Genomic DNA, 22,049 nt, shown 5'->3' on the forward strand with positions numbered 1-22,049 from the left:
TTTTCAAGCATCAATCACAAGGCTGCTTTGCCCTGAACAATAAACTTGGAAAAACAAATAAGCACAGTGGCTGACATGCTTTCAAAGACAAATAAATGAGCTAGCATGTCAAGGTTTAGTTAGTAAAAAAAAAAAAAAAAAAAAAGGACTATAGTCACACCAAGAAAATTACAAATACAGCACCTTTTTCAGAACTACTCCATTTTCAACAACGCTAACCAGAGAATCAGTTCATTGAATGTCTTAACACCTGACTGTGCTTCTGTAGTGATGTGCGTCCAGCTTAGGTCTGCCTTTCGGACAGACCTGGCACTGAGCCACATCTTTAGTTGGCTGTTTTTAGGACAGCTGACAGTAGACTGTGCGCGTTTACACTGCAGAAAAAAGACCTGAGACGGCCCAAAGCGGTCCTAAAAACGGCCCGTGTAAACGCTTCATAAATGACAAGGGTCATGATAGTCTAGCAGTAGCACATAATTAAAAATAGATCATCAGTTTCTGTACCTCAGGTCTTTTCCCTTGCAAAACCTGATACAATTGTTTTTTTTTTTTTTATATAGGTTTTGTGTTTGTTCCCTGGTCTCTTGTGCCATCTGTGTATTTCATAATGAAAAGCTGGCTCTGTTTACTGTCCTGAGCCGAGATTTTTTTTTTTTTTTTTTTTTTTTTTTTTTAGGTAACGGGGTTTTGTTTGAAAGAAATACATGTGATCAATATCTCAGCTAAACCCTCAGAGTAATTGTGACCACACAGACAAAGTTTATTTAGGCAGTGTATGTGCAACCCCCCTTCCCCAAGTGCAATTATCAAACTGGCCCACTGTGCTGAAATTCATGAGGAATCAAAGTCCTTTAGAACATTCAGCTGAGCAAACAAAGGATGAAAAAGTGACAAAAATAAGAAAATGCTGGGAAAAAAAAACAAAAAAACAAAAGGAAATACAGCAACTCAATGTATGCTTTGAATTGTGTGGCTCTAAATGACTGCCGTAACCTTTTCTTTTAAGGATTTGGAATTAGAGATGATAAACAGTCTGAAAAGGAAGCCACCTTGTTTTACACAATAGATGTGTATCTTCATTAGTTTTAGGTCAAGGCCTTCCTGGTTATATTAAATGTTAGTCTGCTGGACTGGTAATTTATTTGAATTGAAGTGCAATTTTGGACTTTCGTTGCAGAGTTATTATTTGTATTTAATGCATTAATCTTGTTCTTTTAAATTAGTTCTTTCACGTGCCACCACTATGAGAAATGTGAAAGAGGTTCTGGGAGCAAGCATCCACCCATCTGCACAAATGGAAACCTAAATATCTTTACTACCATCTAGTGGTAGGATTTGGAACATTTCTCAAATATGATGAGGATGAGTTTTCAAAAACAAATGTAAACAAATTAAACACGAACGACAAATACTACTTATCTCTACAAAATGTCTGTTGGTTTTATAATGAATACAAATGTTTTTTTTGTTTTTTTTGTTTATTATTAAATCATTTATCAACTTTATTTAAAAAAAAAATTAAAAAAAGATTAATGGTTTGAACAGGTTATTGATGAACTCCTGATAAGGTCAACTGTGAATTGAACCTTGTTCTCACTGTGCGAAAAGGCTAGTCTATACAGGTGATAATCATGTGCAGTGAGGAGCAGTTCAGTGATTCCTAGTTTTATACCTTTACATTTATTTCATTTTTTTTTTTTTTTCTTCTGCATAATTCCTTTGGCTTTTGCACTTGCATTTAATAAATAGCCAAAAATCTAAAATACATTCCTCCTCTCATGTGGTCCAGCTTGACTTCTTTTAATAAGCTCATACTTACTGTACTGATATCCTTAACTGCATGCATAATAGATTGTCTCTGTGCTAATAGAAATGACACAATATCACTGCTTACTTTCTCATGTAAACATAATGTTGGAACTGTCTGATGTCAAGGCTATAAATACAATGTCCAATGTGTATTTCACATACACAGTATGCCTTTTCATAGGCACTCCGGTAACTTCCTTTACAGCAATTCATGATCATATACTTATAGCCATGATGTATAATATGAATTATATATGAATTATAGATGAATAATAATAATAATAATAATAATAATAATAATAATAATAATAATAATAATAATAATAATAACCTTGTGTCCTTTGTGTGGTTAAATTTCTTTAATTCAGGGTCTTGTGTCATTAGGCCTCTCTGTCATAATCTCTAATTGTACTTTTTATTCATTTTCATCTCAGAAATGTTTTAACCTTCTTAAAGCAAGGTATAAAACATTATTTTACACCAAAAAAAAAAAAAAAAAAAACACCAAACAAATTAACAGATTTGTTTATAAAGATTAGCCCTGCTGAAGAACATTCCAGTAGCTGTTGGTGAGCTGGTAACACATATTTGTTGGGTTCCTATATTGGTTTACAGTCATTAGATCTATTTAGGCGTGTATAACTTGCAGTACGATTTTAAATGTACTTTAGTTTCTTGAACCAGGTTACTGGTGGCCATATTTGCCAAAAATTGCTAGTGTACCAAGGCCTTTAACCTCATAATAAGCAAGGAAGCTTAAAAAAGCAGCTCTGACCAGGGTGAGGCAGTGCTGGTGATGGCTGCAATTTCCAAACAAGGAGTGGGTTTGTGGGCTTGTGATTTAAATCCAAAGCTACCGTATACGGTAAAGTATTGATCCAAAGCTACCGTAGGTCTCTACCCCATTACAAACTTAAAAAGTAAGTGGCACTCTCTCTCACTCAGAAATAAATAAATAATAAATAAGTTGTTGCTATACAGATAAACATGGTAAACTATATTTATGGGTGGCATTTTAACGGAACTAATATTCTTAATTGGAACAATTTTACTGCACTGCTGGTAAAGATACATGTTGAAAAATGTTAATATTAACATACAGTATTAAAATATTTTAATGCAGTTCACAGTTACCAACAAGAACACAAATTAATAAAGCACATGCAAAAAAAAAAAAAAAAAAAAAAACTTGTTAGATAATATGTGCTATGAATTTAAATACTGGTAGGCTAAGATTATGAAGCAAATCTTACCGATTTATGTGGCCCAGGCCTATGGCCTTCCATACAGTCATGCCCACGGCTAGGGTATGCGCCTGTAGCCACCAGGGGGAGGTGTTAATTTTCTACTCTCAAGTTTTATATGAAGTGCCAGCTTAGCCCACTTCTCTTCTTTTCTCGGCTCCGGTTTCTCATTCATAACGCTGCTGCCTGCTGAACATACAGTTGTCTGTCCCAGTCAATCAGATTGCTTAAGTTATTATACAATTGAAACAGTTGCATTTTGCTTCACTGGTGTACTTCAATTGTAACTGGTTGTAAACATGCACTTCCAATATCCCGAAGCCATACGTGACGAGTCTGTAGTAAGTACGACTACATTATAAATAATGGAGCTCATAGTCTGGCTGCTCCCAATTCTTCTTTGTCTGAGATTTAAAATGATCAAAATGGAATCGTACGTGACGTCTTTGTACAGATTTCGAGGGAAATGTAAAGGCTGCTAATTCTATTCGTGGTTACTGTTAGTCGTATTGAAATTATATGAGTCTCTGTCCAGACAAAATCCGTTTTTAAAAGATCTTTGACTGGCATCGCTAGTTTTTGTATACTAAAAGATTCGTTTTATTGTGCTACATTGATTATAACTTTTTTTCCAAGTTCAAGTAATGTTTACTTACCAGTATATAACCACGACTAGTGATTTAGTTCATTAGTCTGTTTTAATCTCCACGGGTTAAAAATACATTTCATTAGCTATGAGCATAGATCATCGTCTTCACTGCTTACAAAGCAGACATGTATCTTGCGTCAGGATTTGACATAGGCCCTAACTAGTCATTACCAATTACCCTATAGTTATATGCTTTTCATAAGGATCGTCATAATATCTGCAAGTCATAGACAGTAGTAATAATATATTGTTCTAGCTTATCCCATATACCTAGCAAAGAAAGGGTATTTGATTTGACCCACCTACAGTAGCGTGAGCTGTTGAGCTTTGGCAAGTCAGTCTTTTTACTATGTAATTTTATTCTTGTCAACACCTGGGCTGACAAAAAGTGCTAGATTGTTGCTAGACACAGAACTGCCTGTATTCTTGGTGTGGACCATGAGAAATTTGATAATTTGCAGACAAGGCATGTTCTAAGTTCACACCTGATACAATATATATTGGATGATGACTAAAGAGATGATTACATTTATATTTTATGATACCAAAAGGTAGAAATAGAGAACACTGATTTACTCCAAACGGTGTGTGAGTTTTCATGCTTTTGTGATCTAGTTTCTTTAATATTGTAAATTGAAAATCTAGAATGCTAGAAAGTTCTATCAGTGCATTATCATGCTGTTTATAAAGAGGCTGGAACATAAAACCCATTGCTTTTTTTTTTGTTTGGTTGTTTTGCAGGAAGATGACTACCATGGTAATAAAATTCCAGACCCATACAGTTGGCTCGAGGATCCAGACTGTGAGAAAACTGAGGTGAGTTTTCAGTGACCAGTATGATTTCATACCATCAGCAGAAATGTCAGCTTCAATGTACAGTATCTAAAAGTACTGGATTGGTTTCATAAACATAACATACCAGTGTTTTTCTATGTGCTTTATCATGATTTCCCTATTTTTTATTACACTGCTATGTTTTTACTGTGGGAAACTTTTGTAAGGGTAGTCATGGTATTTTGGCAGAAGGCTTAAGTGCGACAAACAGAGCTCATGGTAAAACTTCTCCAGTTGAGTAAGGTAAAGGAATTAATGTATCCACCACTTACCCCGCCCAGGGTTATTGCGGGCAGGCGTTTATATCAGGCAAACAGCATTTGCCATTTGCCGTTCCCATTGATTTCAATAACCAAGACATAGTTCATACCATGTTAACACAGCGTATATTTCGGGCAAACTCAGCTGTTTGGATCACGTTATATGCCATTCACATAGATTTAAATAACAAACACACTGCTTATACTGTAGTAATCACCAGGGATCCTCGAAATCCATTTGCTGTGGAAAAACACAGATTTCTTTGTTTTTGGAGATTTTTTAGTTTTACATTTTTGGGAGGGGCAAAAAACATGCAAGGCTTTTTTGTTTGTTTGATAATAACCAAATCAATACACGTACCATATATAAACAGTAACACAGGCAACTTTTCTTTAAATTTACCTAAACATACCTGTCTGATAAAACTGCTTCCGGTTTTCCAGTTCAGTTTACTTCAGTATTCAGAGTTGTTTAAGATGCTGAAAGCAATAAAAATCACCCCTAAAGATTGGTTCAACAAGTTTAGCAAAGATGAATTTCACGTCAATGGTAATGTGCTGTTTTGTACTTCATGCAGAAAGGCTATAGATTACACTCACAGGCAGACCTTGTAAAACACATGAGAAGCGCTAAACCTAAATTGAATGGAAGGAAACGTAAACAAGACAAGGCCAAAACAGCAGGGTCATCAAACACTGAAACAGACCTTTGTTTCAGATTTTGTCAGAATGTGTGATGGAATTTCTGGTAAGCGTGTAACTTCGAATTTGAAAGTGCAACCATTTTTATTTTTATTTATTTATTTAGCTGGCGCATTTTTCCAAAATGACTTACACATTGCTCTACTAATCCACCAATCAGCTGTTTTCAACTCCTTACCTTGCCATTCACGTGGGTTTCAATACAAAAGGCAGCACTTTACTGTAGTAAAAGCTTGACAGATCGATCAATCAGCTGTTTGCACCTCGTTACTGATCGATTACCCCTGTACTGTACCTTGGCTATTTAATCCCTGTACGCAGTGTCGGGTTTACAGTTTGAAAAAACAACACTGACTGCAACAGCAAGCCTGGCTGGAGAGAGAAAAGTGATGAGCTGCAGCAAGAAAATTGACCCTCTAATGTCAGCTTCCTGATAGAGAGCCAAATTGGGATTTTTTAGAAACCGTGGACAAAGTTTGCTGTCCATACTTGCAAAAAAAGACGGTCCAGATGTGTATCACAGAGTTCTTCGCTGGAAACAGTAATATAGCCTTTACCTGTACTGTGAATTTCTGCACTTGCATTACTTTTTGCACTTTTTATTACATTCATAGGTTATAGTAATTTTTTTTTATTATGTAATGAGTGTCTTAATAAAGATTTTTAACTGCATACATGCTTGTTTGTTATGATTACTGTACTGGTGATTTTGAATGTCAGGTTATTGTGTGGGAGTTTAACCCGTCCATTGCTTACTGAGGGCGAATCACGTTAACACAAACGCACCCGCTCTAAGTGGTGGTAACGTATACAGAACCATTGGAGGATGTCCCTCATTACAGAATAGGTTGAGATAGCTTTTAGATTTTAATTGAGTGTTGGATTACCTTGCCATGTCTTCCTACAGTGGGTGGGTCTTTTAGAAACACCATTAACTACTAATGTTTAGTTCTTGCATTAAAACTGATTTGTTTTTTAATTTAATGCATTTCAGGCTTTTGTGGAAGCTCAAAACAAGCTCACTGTTCCTTTTCTGGAAGGGTCCCTGGTCAGGGATCTGTTCAAAGAAAGGATGACAGAACTCTATGACTATCCTAAGTACAGCTGTCCATTTAAAAGAGGTAACAGGTATGTGGTAAATAGGGTATTGGATGAAGCTGCTTCTGAGTTTTGGCGTCAAGAACTACATTGATGTAAAAGTGCAATTGTTACACCCACTGTAGCGCAGCAAAAAAACATAATGAGCATGTGTGTGTTTTATCCTGTACTTGTGTCCTATATTTATGTCATGTCACTAAGTGTCTGCTTTATAGAGACACACCACACTTATTGTTTTGAGGTTTGGTACACTTTGTATCCTAGTATTCTCTCAGTAAAGTATGATAACCTCTGACTATATCCGACTATATAATGGGAAATTTTGTCTTTATTGGCGGTTTTGATTGGATTGCCAGTAATACTAACACCAGTTAGTGTGGCATACAGTGTGCGATCCTGCCCTCTGACAGACTGGTGGTATGCAGCACAGGTTAAAGAAACGCTGGGCAAGGGAAAGAATGTGTCGGCTGTCAAAGTGAATATGAGAATGGCAGCGAGTGATGAAGCCAATGTGTTTTAAAAAATTAAAAGCAGACCGGACATTTCCATCAGTGGATTTAGGAAATCTGGAATTTATGATGCGCTCTGAAACTCTGAGGTAGAGTAAACTACACCTGTTACTGCTACAGTATCTGTAGGACTGTTCTTTATTAGGTTAAGCAGATTTGTTATTTTTTTACAAGGGATTAATTAAGTACTGTTGCAGCTAAAATAGTTTGTCAAACTTTTTAGAGAGTCTAAGAAAATGGTGCAGATTTGCTTTGGATTGTTATTGTCGATTCATTGTAGCTACTGCTATAAAGACACCCACCACGCAGGTATCGCAACATCCCTAAACAATATGTTCAAATAAATGAGTTCTGTAACATAAAACTGAGCTGTTGTTGCTAGTCTATTAACTAGTTTTAAATTTAAACTGTTTTTGTTTCAGCTTTATTGTTAGTTTTCACACGTGGCAATACTGTCCTACAGTTACGAAATGATATTGTGAGCATTTCGCTGTGTTATTAGTGGACCATAGCTAAGTTTTAAAACTGGTAAGTGTACATAGCTAGTAATCCTTTCCAATTACTACTATCTTACAGTTAAGGGACATATAACAATAAATATTGTAACTCATTTTTAGAAGGCTTTCTTTGTTCTCAAAGTTGCTGCAGTGACATTGTAAATGCTATAACAAATTACTGTAAATGGGATACTGTTTTAACAGACTAAATTCAAAGTAAACATTGTTTGACTGTTGTTGAAATTAAAGGTAGACGTACAAAACTGGCATTTCTTTGTGAACATGCCAAGTAAAAAGACAGCAATTCAAAGTCTTATCAAGGTAGCAAATTTAATACCAGCCATAATTTCCCATTGTATGGTACTACATGCTTTTGTAGCATGTGTAAAGTTGATACACAGCTGTATTCTATGATTCTTTCAGTAAAGTCCCATTACAGGTAACAAAGACATAACTATTTTACATCATGTTTACAAAACATTTGATGATATGCTTACGTTGTTCTTCTACATTATGCCTACATGAGAATGCATTGGTTTTGTTATAAAAAAAGAAAAAAAGAAAGAAATCTTGAGTTCCAGAATCTTTCAGAGACACATAACAGTTCAAAGTTAATGGTTCGTTCTAATTATAAGACAGAGCACAAAGAATGCGGTATCTTTACTCTGGCTCCCGACTGCAGTGTAATAAAGGAAGCAGCAGTGAAAATAAGTGGCAGCATGTTTATCCAGATGTTCACCAATGACTTTAAAACGCTCAATCAGCATGCTAAGGTAAAACTTCTTAATAAGCCCTAGTCGTAACATCTCTTTAACTCAAAGATACAAATTGTATTAACAAATGGATGATGTATTTCCAGTTTCAATGATTCAATGTCATTTCCTTCCAGATACTTCCATTTCTACAACACAGGACTGCAGAACCAGAGCGTAATGTACGTGCAGAATTCCTTGGATGCGGAGGCCACAGTTTTTCTGGACCCAAATACGTTTTCAGAAGATGGCACTGTGGCATTAAGCAGTAGGTAGCATTGTGAGAGAGACACAAGGTTGGATTTTAATGTATCAGTAATTGTGCCTTTAACCTTTTTGCTGCCTTGCTAAAAAAAAAAAAAAACTAAAACGCCACCTCTCTTGCTATGCCATCGTAAAGACATTTCACACCAGATCTGTTCCGTTACTGTTATTTTTAAACGCCCATCTCATTTAATGATATGCTTTCCACATGCCATGCATCGTTCTTGTATGACAATTACAGGCATAGCGTGCAAGGCATAGACATGCTTTAAAGAGGCTGTATTGTTTTTGGAGAGGTTACACAATTTTAAGACTTCTAATTTAACAATATGTTTCTGATATGATGCCTCCTCATTGATAGATTAGGAGAGACAGAATTAGAAGATCTCTTGTCAAATTCACTGAAAAGGTTAGAGGGGGTTAATGAAGCAATTTCAAACATTAGTGAAGCAGGTGGGAATGAGTACATTTGTAAAAAATGATTTCGTCAAAAGTAATTTTGGTGGTGCGCTCCTAAATCTGTGTTTGCAATCTGAACACTGCGACTTGAGTTGAGAAATTAACAAGACTCTTGACCTGGCTATGCTGCTTAAATGAAGTGTTTTGTATTGCTTAACTTATGTTGCAAAACGTCAGTCTGATTTTGTATTTTCAGAGCTTTATTAATTGAGATTCACAAAGCATAATTTACCAAGCTTTGAAAACCAGACCCTTCTGGGCTGTGTATTGTTTACCAGAAGAGGGCAGTGCTCCCTATGTATACTGTACCGATAATGGTTTATATGCCTCGCTAATTATACTTAATGTGCAGTTATAAGATAAAAAATACAATAAACGCAATAAAGCAATAAAAAAGCTATGCTGTATACTGTAACATCTTGGTAATTATTTATTAGACATGTACACAAAGTATTTCAACCACCAGGGTTTTTTTTTTGTTTTATTTTGTTTTTTTAATGCATTGCACCCCATTTGAGATGCTTTGAGTCCTAATAAAATAATGACATTGCACACAAACAGTGATGATTTTTAACACAATGGGCTCCATTCAATCTATGTATTCAGTGGTAGGTCTAAATACTGTTCTTTTAAATCTTTAAAATAAGGGTTGGGCAATGCCTCATTTTTCACTATCGATATGTCGTTTTCCAAAAAAGCCAGTGCATTGATACACTGACGTTATGAAAGGGTAAAAAAAGAAAAAAAACACAGCAGTACATGTGGTGCTGTGGACTACTGTGTAACAAGTAACACTTTAAAAACTGTTCTGCATATTAAATTGATTACATCAGCACATGCATATACAGTAGTAATTAAAAAATATGTATACACACACACACACACACACACACACACACACACACACATGTACAGTGCATGGGGGGAGGCAGTAGCAGGGCTGGTAGGTGACGTAATCACACACAAAGACATAAGCCCGATATACGCTCCTTGCAAATGCGCTTGCCCTCCACCTGTATGTGGATTGCCTCGTCCTGTGTGATGCGCCTGTCTGCGTTAACCGAGATCAGTACAATACAAATGACTTTATTTGTGTTGATTTGTACCAGTTGAGTTTCAAAATGAAATCCAAAAAAAAAAAAGTTTTAAATCCATATCCAGTCAGAGTAACAATAAAGAGCAGTGTGTTTCTAAAACGCAGATGTGAATGACAACATTTCCCCTTTTCATCAGTGTCCAATAATTTTGTTTATATTATGAAGTAGTTCTAATAATGAAATGTGTAAAAATGGTTCAATGCATCCTGTTTAATAAATAAATAATTAAATTAGTCTCAGTATCCCATTTAGTACTGCGCCCGTCCCTGGTAGTGACTCACTAATTTGTATCAGTGCATCTTACCTGTTGACTCAGCCAAGAATTTGGACAAGTAAAACACATTCTCAAAAATCATGGTTTTAAGACCATGGATGAGGCCTGCTGGGTTTTTATTTTTTATTGTTTTTATTGAAAACTAGCAGCAATTGCAGTTACAATACATCTTCTGTACCAGCAGAACAGGGTTTTAGCTGTCAGAACAGAGTGCAGACCAGCAAACACTCTCGTTAACGCGAGGATCATCTAATACAACACGACAATTGTTATTCGGTTGATAGAGTATTTATAATTCTAGCACAACGCTCTTAATTCCTGCACGGATCCAATCCCATCAGTAAACACTCACAGGGGGCGAGGCAGGGGGGAGAAGGGGAGCTCAATTGCTTGCAGAGTCAGTGAATCAAACCTGAGGGGAGCAGTGAAGTTCTGATCTTAGTGCAAAAAATAATGACAGACTCCAAATTTCATTAAAAATATAAGTTTTTCTTTGCTTAAACCCTTTACACAAAAACGATGCACATGCTTGACTATCGATAGTTGTCAAATGGATAGCCTTACTTTAAAATATGACCCTACCTGGTTTTACCTATTTCTACTATTCTGTCATAGAGAACTAAATAAAAAATATTCCTCCCAAGTTATGTCTAAAACAGTAATCACAGGGGAAACTAAAAAGCTATTGCATTAAATAAACTACAAAAGTTTAAGCACACTTTTTTTTAATTCATCCAAAAAATAGACTAGGCAGCAACATAAATCAGTTGTTTTATACTTTTTTTGTGTATTGTTGTTTGCTCTATACCGCAAGAATTGGTTTACTGCTCTTTCTCATCTGCTGTTGACAAGCAAAGGCTGAAAACACTGCTCTGTGTGTGAGGACCCTGGAGAGCCTTTAGAGCAGATACAAAGCATGGAAGACAGGCATTGCATTTCAGTTTCTGAGGAGCTCTGCTCTGGAAAATAATCAGTGCTGTGCATCAGAATGATAATCAGTGGCTTTCTGAAATATGCTTTTCCTATCATGATTTATGGAGTACTGGTAATAGCCTGTTTTAGTCAATCAGTTAGATTTGATTGCTGCATAATCTAGTAACCAGCATGCTAGTTGTGCATGTGTTTCTACGGTTGGCTATGACGCTTGGGTGAAAGTGTATAAAAGCAAGTCCACTGTGGGTACAAACAATGTTATATACTGTATAATCCCTTCATCATTTACAGTATAAATGAACAGTAATATTACTGAGCAGGAGCATGGTGTGCTTTTAATATTAAGTTTGGTTATAAAACTTATTTGGTAGATTTTAAATGCAGGGAATGGCTCGTGTAGGCTAATTCAAAAAGCTAATTACGTGTTTTGTAACTTGGTGCATGAACTATATTTGTAATTGGCAATTTACTACTCAGTTGATCGTTGAATACAGTGATTAACAACAGTTAGCAAAATAAATAAATAAATAAATAAACAAGGTGTTAAATATGAGATGTGAGCGATTGTGAATGAGGGCCTAACAAAGGTTATCCAAGGGTGGGGGGAATGACATTTTAACCTAAATTTTTTCTGATCGCTTTGTTTGTGGTTGTGGTCCCTTACATTAGGCTGATTTTATGATCACAAAAATCAAACTGTGGTGGAAGGGACTGGTATTAATAATCATGTCAATAAATTGCAATACATGGGGTACATCCAGTAAAGGCGCTCTGCGTGGAGTGCAGGATGCTCCCTATAGCCTGGAGGTTGCTAGTTCGCGTCCAGGCTGTTCCACTGCTGACTGTGGACAGGAGTTCTCCAGGGGCGGTGCGCAATTGGCTGAATGCCGTTGCATTACATACTATATTAACTAATAATGCATTGATAAATCATGTTGTGTTATAAATTTGCAATGTGTTAAATGCTAAAAGAAAATGCTTACACATAAATAGATGAACTGAAGAAAGTCCAAAGACACCAATCATCTGACAAGTAAATATACAAATAATCATTGTAGTTTATCAGTGAGCCTCAGTTTGAAAAAAAATTAACAAACAAACAAAAATAGATAATCGCAGGTTAGAGTAGAAAGTTAAAGCACAGTAAACACATAAGCTTATGAAATTAATTTCTCATGTCTCAGCCCAGTTGTTGAAATGTATGCGGTTGGATGATGTTTTTAAATGCCGCCTACAATATGTTAAGCATTTTTCTTCTTTATTTTTTGAGGACTTAGTGTTTTAATGTTATACAATGAAATAATAAAATGTTACTGTCAATTGTTTTTAGATTACGCTTCATAAAAGGTCTACATAAATTTAAATATTTTAAAATCTTTAAAAGTTTTTTTCAGTGACTGCTGTTGAAGTTTTGGGGTGCTTCCAAACAGGAATATATTACGCTACCCACTGAGGGGCTCATGCAACTCCTTGAATAGACAGTATTTCATTTATTTGCATCATGACAGAGCCTTTCGAAAACAGCTATTTTATTTGTCTGTATTCCAGATATTGTTGTTTACTCCAACAATCAACAGAATTAGTATTTGCAGGGGAGTTTCTTTGCTCGTGTCCAGATTGAAGGTCCTGGCTGATGAGAAGTTTGCTGATTTAGCTCAGACTTGGTGCCGACTTTTGTAGGTTTGATGTTTTTGTGTTGTCCAGACCGTTGCAATTGTTACTCTGTGATTGCTCAGTCTTATTGCTTTGGCTGGCCTAGATGGCTCTTTTCGTTTTGACGTCAGCAGCTGATTAGCGGGTAGAAAGCAAATGTTCAAACAGCTTTATAATTAGTTATACAATGAAGGCACTGATGTGTGTGTCAAATGGGAAGGCTTAACTTTCAGCAGTGAAGAGTACAGTAAATAAAGACCGCTTTACACACTCGAAACGGCAGGCTAACAAAATCCCTACACTAAATATTCATAACATTCACATATGCTTTTCATTTTGAAAACATATCAGTATGATTTAACTGCAGGTACAGTGACCTACAGGGAAATGTTTCCGGAGAGCATGACCTGACTTTACTCGCGCTATGCAGGCACTAAAGTCAAACGTTTATATCATTTTTTCCCCCCTAGATTTTTTTATTTTTTATTTTGCCGGTATGCATGCTGACGTATTATAACACCCCACTTTAACAACTGTGTAGAGGAGGGGGGAATCAAGCAAGAAAGGACTTTTCTAAAATAAATAAATAAATAAACATTGATTTTCCAATACTTGAATTTTATTAAATGAAATTCAAGCACAATTCAGGATTTCAGGGACCTGTACTACATATGAAGGGAAAGCATGTGAAAGTAAAAACCAGTAAAATCCAATAGAAGTCACAGACTACAACATAAATAATGAAAAGAGAAAAGAAAATGTATGGTATATGGTACTGTGTGGTTTTATACAGTATCAAAAGTATTTGTCCACCGATATATAAATGCAAATGACACATTGTATATACGCTGTAACATTTTCAAATTTAAAAGTTGTAATTAATAATTCTTGCATTGCAGGTTATGCGTTTACAGAAGACGGGGAATACTTTGCATTTGGTGTTAGTGCTAGTGGTTCTGACTGGGTCGAAATCAAGTTTCTTCAGGTGGATGGTGCTGTGGAACTGAAGGACACCTTGGAGCGAGTTAAATTCAGTTGCATGTCCTGGACACACGATGGGAAGGGACTGTTTTACAACTGCTACCCAACACAAGATGGCAAGAGTGACGGTAAGCTGATTAGGCATAAACGTAGCTTGGGGCAGCCAGTTTTACAGCCATGTGTACCAGTGTCTGTACCATTTTCCATCGTTATTTGATTCTAAATACAAGTACTGAAAGTTGCTTATATGCTAATCGGCAAGACAACTGATTTCAAAGGGCTTGTTAGCACTCGTTGTTTTTCTTTTAATAATGTGAAAATGTAATAACTGTGCAGTTCAGTAGTATTTGACCTCTTCTTATGCTAGGCACTGAAACCTCCACCAACCTGGACCAGAAGCTGTATTATCATGTGCTCGGTACTCCCCAGTCAGAGGATATTCTCTGTGCTGAGTTTCCAGACAATCCAAAGTGGATGGGGGGAGCGGAGGTATGTGTGAACGCTTTCTACAGCATTCAAAATGACTACACTTTGAACTCTCTGGGCAGCGAGTCAAAACATTAGAAGCTTTGGCATAAAATAAATGAAGAACCAATGTAAAAGGCATTCATTCAGCATTAGTAAACGGATGAAGGTCAGGGTTCCACTACACTTATAGGACATTTGGCTGATGTAAGTGGCTGTAGTTTTTTGTAAACAAGGGCTCCGAGTGGGGTAAAAGGGCAACATTTGTCTTTTTCCTCCAGTGGCATGTATTGCTGGGCAATTCGAATTACATTTACAGCAAAATTGTTTCCTGAAATTGCAATGCGGTTGTGTTCAATTACAATTACAGCTACAATTACGCCGCAGTAATTACAATTGGAATTACGATCACGCTAAAAAGTAAGAAATGGCTACACACGTGCACACGTTTACTCTTGTTTATTCTGCCAAGCAGTAACCACAGCAAATAGACACATACTATTAACATTTTTCAAACAAATGGGGTCACTAAAAGTGGCTGAAAATACGAAAAGAATGTTCGCTCAATATAGAACACAACGGAGAATGATTCAGCTTGGAAAGAAGTGTAATTGATCAAGTATATGGGGATTACAATTACGCAAGCGTGCCAAGGTTCAACTACAGTTACAGTTACATTATAGTTACACAATGAATTCATTACAAATTGCACAACTACAATGATAATTTACCCTAGGTTGCCACCAAGACATCCCTCTAGCTTGAAGCTGCACCCTTGCATGCTTGACTGTTTTTTGTTCTTGGCTAAACTGCCATGAAATTGCACACAACATTGTAAGTGACAGCTGAGCTCAAGCAGCGCACGATTGTTGTGATGAATTTGGTCAAGCTGCATCCACAGCCAATAATGCCCGAAGTCATTTGCGATGGGTGTTAATTAAAAAAGGATTTCCAATTAAGTGAGGGAAAGTCTTAAGAATTAGCATCCTGTTTACTTCACAGCTAAAGCCTCTTCGCTCAACCCCCTCATTCATGTTTTAATGTTGCAACCTTTTATGAAGTGTTTTTTTTTTTTACATTTTATTTATTTAACCAAACTACAGTTCTGTATGTTTATTAAGCATAACATGCAGAGTATGGGATCTATTAATCCCAGTCTTGCTGTTTTAGTTTTTGAGGGCTTAATTATTTGTCATTTAAATGCATCACACTGCAGCCAAAGTGTTTTAAGAAAGACTTGAGCAGGTATGGTCTATTGGTCTTAGTACAGGAGTGTGCAATTTGTATCGCCTGACGCCCCAGACAACTTGATTTCCCATTATACTTTGCCCATCAGGCAAATAGTTTTTATTTGCTTGTCCTTTGCTCGTTCTGTTCTTAGAAAGACACTCCGAGTATATTTCTAGAGAGCCACGCAAGTTTCTGAAAACTGAATTGCGGAAGTCTAGCACCTACACACAAACATTTTAAAAATTCTTTAGTCCCACCCCTATCACTTCTGGTTGTTTATCTGTGGGGAAAAGCTGATCTTCTATTGGTTACAAAGAAATCCAGAGATTTATAGCTCACTTTTGAACCGTGAGCACCATCGCTGCCTTTATTATAAATGCTTTCCTGTTAAAAATATACTGACAGTATACATTTGTGTCTTAAACAATAACAGTCTGCATTTTTTTTATTGGTTCACATGCATACCTGTGAACCCCAGTCTGAAAGGCTTTGTCTGACCTGCCTGGCACTCGCAGCATCTGCAACCTCCAACACTGGGGCTTCAAGTTCAGCATCTGCTTCCCTCAAACCCTGTACTCTTTCATCTGTAAATTCAACAGCCATATCGGAGAGCTACGTCGTGTAAAACACATCAAGCCAGGATGATATTGCTAACCTTCTGATATTGCTAACCGCTTCAGTGGATACCCGTTGCCCCCTATCAGCCAGCCTCTCAGACTGTCATCCCACTAAAACGCAGCTGCTACCTGTGAATTAGCGAGGATAAACAAGTCATGAGTTGAGCAACGATAGATTGCAAACACATTTGTGATGTAGTTGTTTGCATCACAGATCACACGCTACTTGCACATTGACAGAGTTGGTACCCTTACGATTTACGTAGAGGTGTCTATTCTGTGTTGGTGCGTGTACCTTAGTGCTACAAGCAAACAGTGTGCTCTCTGCACGTCTCCTTCCAGGTTAGCCTGAAGCAGTTGGCAGATGTCAGTGATGGTTTGTCTGTAGAGGCGAAATTGCTGCATACATAGTGTGTCAGACAGGCTCAGGAAAGACAGATGACTTCTAAACATTTGGGGACGTTTCCTCCTCCACTCTTTGTCTGACCACGTAGAAAAATAAATAAATAAATAATAATAATAATAATGTCTTAGCAGATGCTCTTATCCAGTGCGAGCTTACAATTACAAAATCACAGCACAGAGTATCACATTATAAAATATCACATTAATCCAGTGTGCACTCCTTATTTCTTTTTTTTTTCTCTCTCACTTTGGCTGCTTCTCTGGTAGTTAAAGTATGTTTTACATTTTTGAGGTGAGGTGGGGTCACAGGGAAGCTTTTTTGTATCTTGAAGAATTTAGTGAACCCGTCAAGCTACAAGGCTAGATCTGCCCCTCTTAATCATTGATTGATTGATTGTGTTCACTGTTAAATAAAAAAAAAAATCCTACAGGTTTTACATTCTGCTTTTTTTGTGTGTGTTTTCTTGCGACGTGGAGGCAAGTAGATTTTTCTAGCAAGTTTTTTTTTTTTTTTTTTCCAAAAATTGTACACCCCTGTAGTACAATGGTTGCCTTAGTACTGACCTTTTTCACTGAGCTGGCCCTAAAACAAGGTATAACTGTAGTCTGGTTTCTTTGCTGTGACAGGCCTGATCGTGCTGCAGGATTCAGTAATGATGTGGTGGCATACTGTACAGGATGTTTTAGGCATAGTTGTGGTAACTTTCAAGAATGTCATCTAATATATTCTGCTACATTTCTTGTATTTTTATGTCTATGCAGGTTTCTGATGATGGGAGATATATCTTCCTGTCTATCCGTGAGGGATGTGATCCAGTGAACAGGCTGTGGTACTGTGATCTGCAGAAGGTGCCAGAGGGGATAAAGGGTATGTTTTTTCTAAGCAACTACAACTGGGGACCCTCACTTATTTAAATTAAAATGTGCTAACTCTGTTTATGATTTGTGAAAAAACATTTTCAGTGAAAAGTATATCTAATATCTTCAGATTTTACTTTCATTTTTTATTCCTAATTTTAGAGTGGTTGCATCAGGACGCAATAAACTTTCAAAACAAGTGAAAATCAATGCAAGACCCTCCTAAAAAACTATGCTATTAAAGTGTTTACAGCTTTACTTAAATTGCTACATTTTAAAGTGCATTAATGGAATGGAGCTGTCCAAATCCAGCACTGCAGGAGGATTTATATATTAACAAAAGTTGTAATTGTGTGGATTTAACTGCATTCATCATTTTGCTTCCTATCTTTCAACATCTTAAAGGAATATAGATCCAAAGGTTCATGTGTGACAGGGTGTCTGTCACTTGCATGGGTATGCTGCTGAGTGCGTGCAGAGACACAAAGGATTGTGTTTGTTACACCCCACAGGCGCGCAGGATTTGTTAACACAAAACGGAACAGAAAGTAAACGCAGAACCACATACAATACCAGCGATGGTAAAGTACGGGTGCAGAAATAAAAATACAAAAATAAAATACAGCACCAAAACACTACAAACAAAAGGTGCCATAAAAACGGCTAGCGCTACTCCCTTAAACAGGAGGTCCCGCTGGAATACACTTCTCTCTATATTGCAGGCTTTTTTTTGACTGAAACTGACCTCTGTTGTTACCCTGCCCCGGTATACACACGACCGCCAGTGGTTGCTGGAACGCTGACCCTGGTTGGCAGTCTCCAGTTCTCTCCAGCGGGATTCCAGACCTCCATATCGCAGAGTCTCATGGCCTTGCAACTGCCTAAACCAATCCCGGCTGGATGTTTTTAAGGAAGCGGACAGTCATATTGGATACGCCAACCTACTGGTCAGGGATTAGCAGAACCAATCTGCCATTCCCCTCAACCAAACACAGCAGGCAGAAAGTCCCAATGGAGCGCCCGCTTGCAAATTTTTTTTAATTTAAATATAATTACAAAAAGCACACACACACATTTTCATATGCAGGGGTTCCCTGCGACATCATAATATTAATATTTTCATAATATTTACATTTTTACTGGTTTAGTATAGTGTGCTATTGGTCATTTGGTGTTTCTGCCAAAATTAACTATTACAGCAAAACATGTCCGTTTGGGTGTGAGTTACACCAAAGTATGTGCATCTGCAATTTATTTGCCCCCTCAGCCACGGGTTTCACAAAATGTTACATATTAAACCGTTAATACACCACATGCTGGTGGTGTAAAGTGTCCTATTTAAAGGCAAATACTTGGAATAATAGTTTCTTTAATATACTAAAAGCTGCTGGCTTTCTATCAGTTAGGCTTGTGCCATCTCCAAAGAATGTTCTTGACATTATATATTATTTATATAAATAGCAGGACCCTGTTGCTGCATCAGAACCCCCCAACTGCAGCAACAGTTAAGTCACAAAGGGGAATATGAGATTTGATAATCAAAGAAATATCACAATTGAAAACCAGCTCCTGAGGTTAGACAAGTTAATATTTGGGGATGCACTCTTTCTCTTGAATTACCATGTACACGCAGTTGGTGTCTATCATCTAGAAATCGTCCAAAATTTGATGATGATAGCCAGTACTGAACACTCCACAGTAAAAAAGCAATTGAAAATCCTGCTTTGCTCGAATTTGGAAAGGTGACTGCTGGAGAACTGTTTTGAAGTGCTCAGGAATTCTCAAGCAGCAATTTTTATTTCCCCAAACGTTTCTAACCAAAATTAAGTACCCTGCCTAGTTTTGCATTTCAGATTGTTAAGCTACAAACAAATTACTCTTTTTTCAGGGCAGTGCCTCTACATCGATTTACTCCTATAGTGTCCAAAAAAAAAAACATGTTTTTGTGTTGGAAACCTATCTACATTTAAAAGTGCATGTAACTCTGGGGTGCATATGCAGGATAATTATCAGTCTGTTGGCCTCTTTGTGCTAATGTTGTCAGGAGATAACCATTTTCCTGACCTTGGCAGATGGTGGCAACCAGATTCTAGGAATACCATAATTGGTTTTAAAAAACTAAAATGACAACAAAAATATTACTTCTCACACATGTTGGTCATACAAATCCATATTTGAAAATATCCATTTGCACCCACTGCACTGATCATACAGGTGGGCCATTTTGAACCTCCAGCTACTCAGCTTTGAGCTTGACTCGGTATTGTTACAAAGCGCTGTCAGCGTGCAGATCGTTCTAATCGCCACGTAACGCTCTGGAGTGCTCTGCCTATTGAACGCACCCCTGTTGACACCTGTCTGGATTTATACTCAGAATGTCCTATTTAAACAGCTGAGGAAATCAATTACTCTGATTTACTCCTGTTAATATTGTCTCAGACCAGCAGTTGCCAGGACTGACTGGGATAAAATATCTTTCATTTTAACTGCTGATTTTATATACTGCCTCCCTCCCCTTTTCACTAATCCCTGGTGCTGAAGCTGTACGGTAGAAGAGGCTTCCTTTGGTGTTTTGATATGCAGCTGTTTAGATCAATTGAATAGACCTGCAATCTGGTCCTGTGTTTGGTATTGGGTGTACTTATATGTGTAACAAACAGGGCTCTGTTTTATTTCAGGAATGCTACCCTGGGTGAAGCTCATAGACAACTTTGACGCTGAGTATGAGTACATCACCAATGAGGGAACAGTCTGCACCTTTAAGACCAACTTAAACGCTCCTCGTTATCGCCTGATTAACATCAACTTTGAAGATCCAGATCCTTCGAGATGGAAAGAACTTGTGCCGGAGCATGAGAAGGATGTTATTGGTAAGATACAACATATATAAGTTGATTGGTGTTGAAACTAGAAATGCCAGGAACAGTTTATAGGTCTACTTTTAAATGTCAGTTTAGTTACATGGTTAGGTTACATACAAAGTAAATTGAGTGCTTTCTGCTTTCAGCTTGGTTTAGAAGTAATATTGATTAGCTAAAAAAACGGGGAATAACCAAGTGTGCAATCATATAACCATTGGCAACAATATGCATGTCAGGCAGTACTGTAGATGTAAAACTTACAACTGGTTTCACAGACCGATTAGTCTTACCCTGGACTACTTGATGTTAGTTTGATGTAGCGGTATGTGTACCATAAACAGAGTCATTGCAATTCACATTAAAACAAATGATTTTTTGGGAGCATCTCTATTCAAAAGGTTGTATATATAGAATACCTTTTCAAAAGAGATGCTCCAAAAAATTAAGACTTGTGTTAATCTCACTGATAGATGGGTTGAAAGATCCTCATTCTATAACTCCTCTGTGTATCTTAATAGCTAAAAATGAATTTTGGTTCTCGCTACAATAAATTATAAAAGATAAGTTCAGGCTGAACTAATTGCTCTCAAGTTTATAGTTCATCATAATTCCACTTATTAGTCTGTGGCAGATTTTAATTTTCCTGCCATGGCAGATGTTATAAGTGACTGTCAACTCATTTTTTTTTTTCATTTAGAACTGATAACGAAAATGATGATTAAAGCGAATGCATAATATCCTGTAAATTAGTGTGATTGAGGTGAATTATTTAAAGGCTGAATAGCTGATGTGGTTTAATTAATAAAGCTGATGAAAGCTGCAGGAAATACTTTACTGTACATGCAGAAACTGAAATCAGGCACCATACTGTCTCTTAGGTAATTTGGTTTTAGCAGAAATACTTTTATTGACATTTCATCAAGTGTCTGCTGAAGGATGTTCCTGGTAAAAGTAGTTAAGAAGTGATTACCTGAAATCAACTTTGTTCTGCATAAAGTCCAATATAATCATGTTTGTTTCATGCAAAAATATTTTTAAATTTTACATTTTAATCAATCAGTGTTGCACACCCCAGTAAGTGGAGCTTTTAAACATCCCTCTGTCAAAATCTAATGGTACCCTTTACTTTGATTATCGATATTGTTCAAAACGCTACCTCATGTCTCTACTACCATTTGAGGCAGTGGCTAAACTCTGCATACCGAATGTGTTGGTGACATTGACCTCCTAAAAATATATACGTTTTTAAGTTTCTTCGATATTGCCAGTATAATAGATAAAGAGAATTACATTTATTTATTTATTTATTTTTAAGTAACATGCTTACTTTCAAGATAGTTTCATCTAAACCGTTTGGATTATTCTCTGAGGAACATATTAAACATCCAGGAACAGTGCCAAATTTCAGTTCCCACTGGAATTGTATTTTGTTTAATGATGTTTGTTGCTTTTTGTACAATCTGAGATGGACCTTTTTGTACACCGTTTTGTGCACTGCCTGCTACTGCACAAATCCTAAAGAGACATAACAAATAAAGAGAACAGTCATGATTCTCGATGGGCTGAAAACAAGACAGGAAAACCTGTCGTTTTAATTA

General features: G+C 36.8%; 1 protein-coding gene across 1 annotated transcript in view; it reads left to right on the forward strand.

Moving 5' to 3' along the window:
* The first annotated feature begins 3,208 nt into the window (after window positions 1-3,208).
* The window catches only part of LOC121316275 (prolyl endopeptidase-like), a 44,770-nt gene continuing 25,929 nt past the window's right edge, over window positions 3,209-22,049 (forward strand). Inside the window, exons 1-8 of the mRNA XM_041251255.1 lie at window positions 3,209-3,394; window positions 4,444-4,518; window positions 6,493-6,626; window positions 8,492-8,622; window positions 13,934-14,143; window positions 14,383-14,504; window positions 17,495-17,600; window positions 20,269-20,460. Coding sequence (XP_041107189.1) covers window positions 3,353-3,394; window positions 4,444-4,518; window positions 6,493-6,626; window positions 8,492-8,622; window positions 13,934-14,143; window positions 14,383-14,504; window positions 17,495-17,600; window positions 20,269-20,460 — 1,012 coding nt within the window. The 5' untranslated portion in view covers window positions 3,209-3,352. The remainder of the gene's footprint in view (window positions 3,395-4,443; window positions 4,519-6,492; window positions 6,627-8,491; window positions 8,623-13,933; window positions 14,144-14,382; window positions 14,505-17,494; window positions 17,601-20,268; window positions 20,461-22,049) is intronic.

The sequence above is a fragment of the Polyodon spathula genome, chromosome 5 (assembly GCF_017654505.1).
Source record: "Polyodon spathula isolate WHYD16114869_AA chromosome 5, ASM1765450v1, whole genome shotgun sequence".
Taxonomy (NCBI): domain Eukaryota; kingdom Metazoa; phylum Chordata; class Actinopteri; order Acipenseriformes; family Polyodontidae; genus Polyodon; species Polyodon spathula.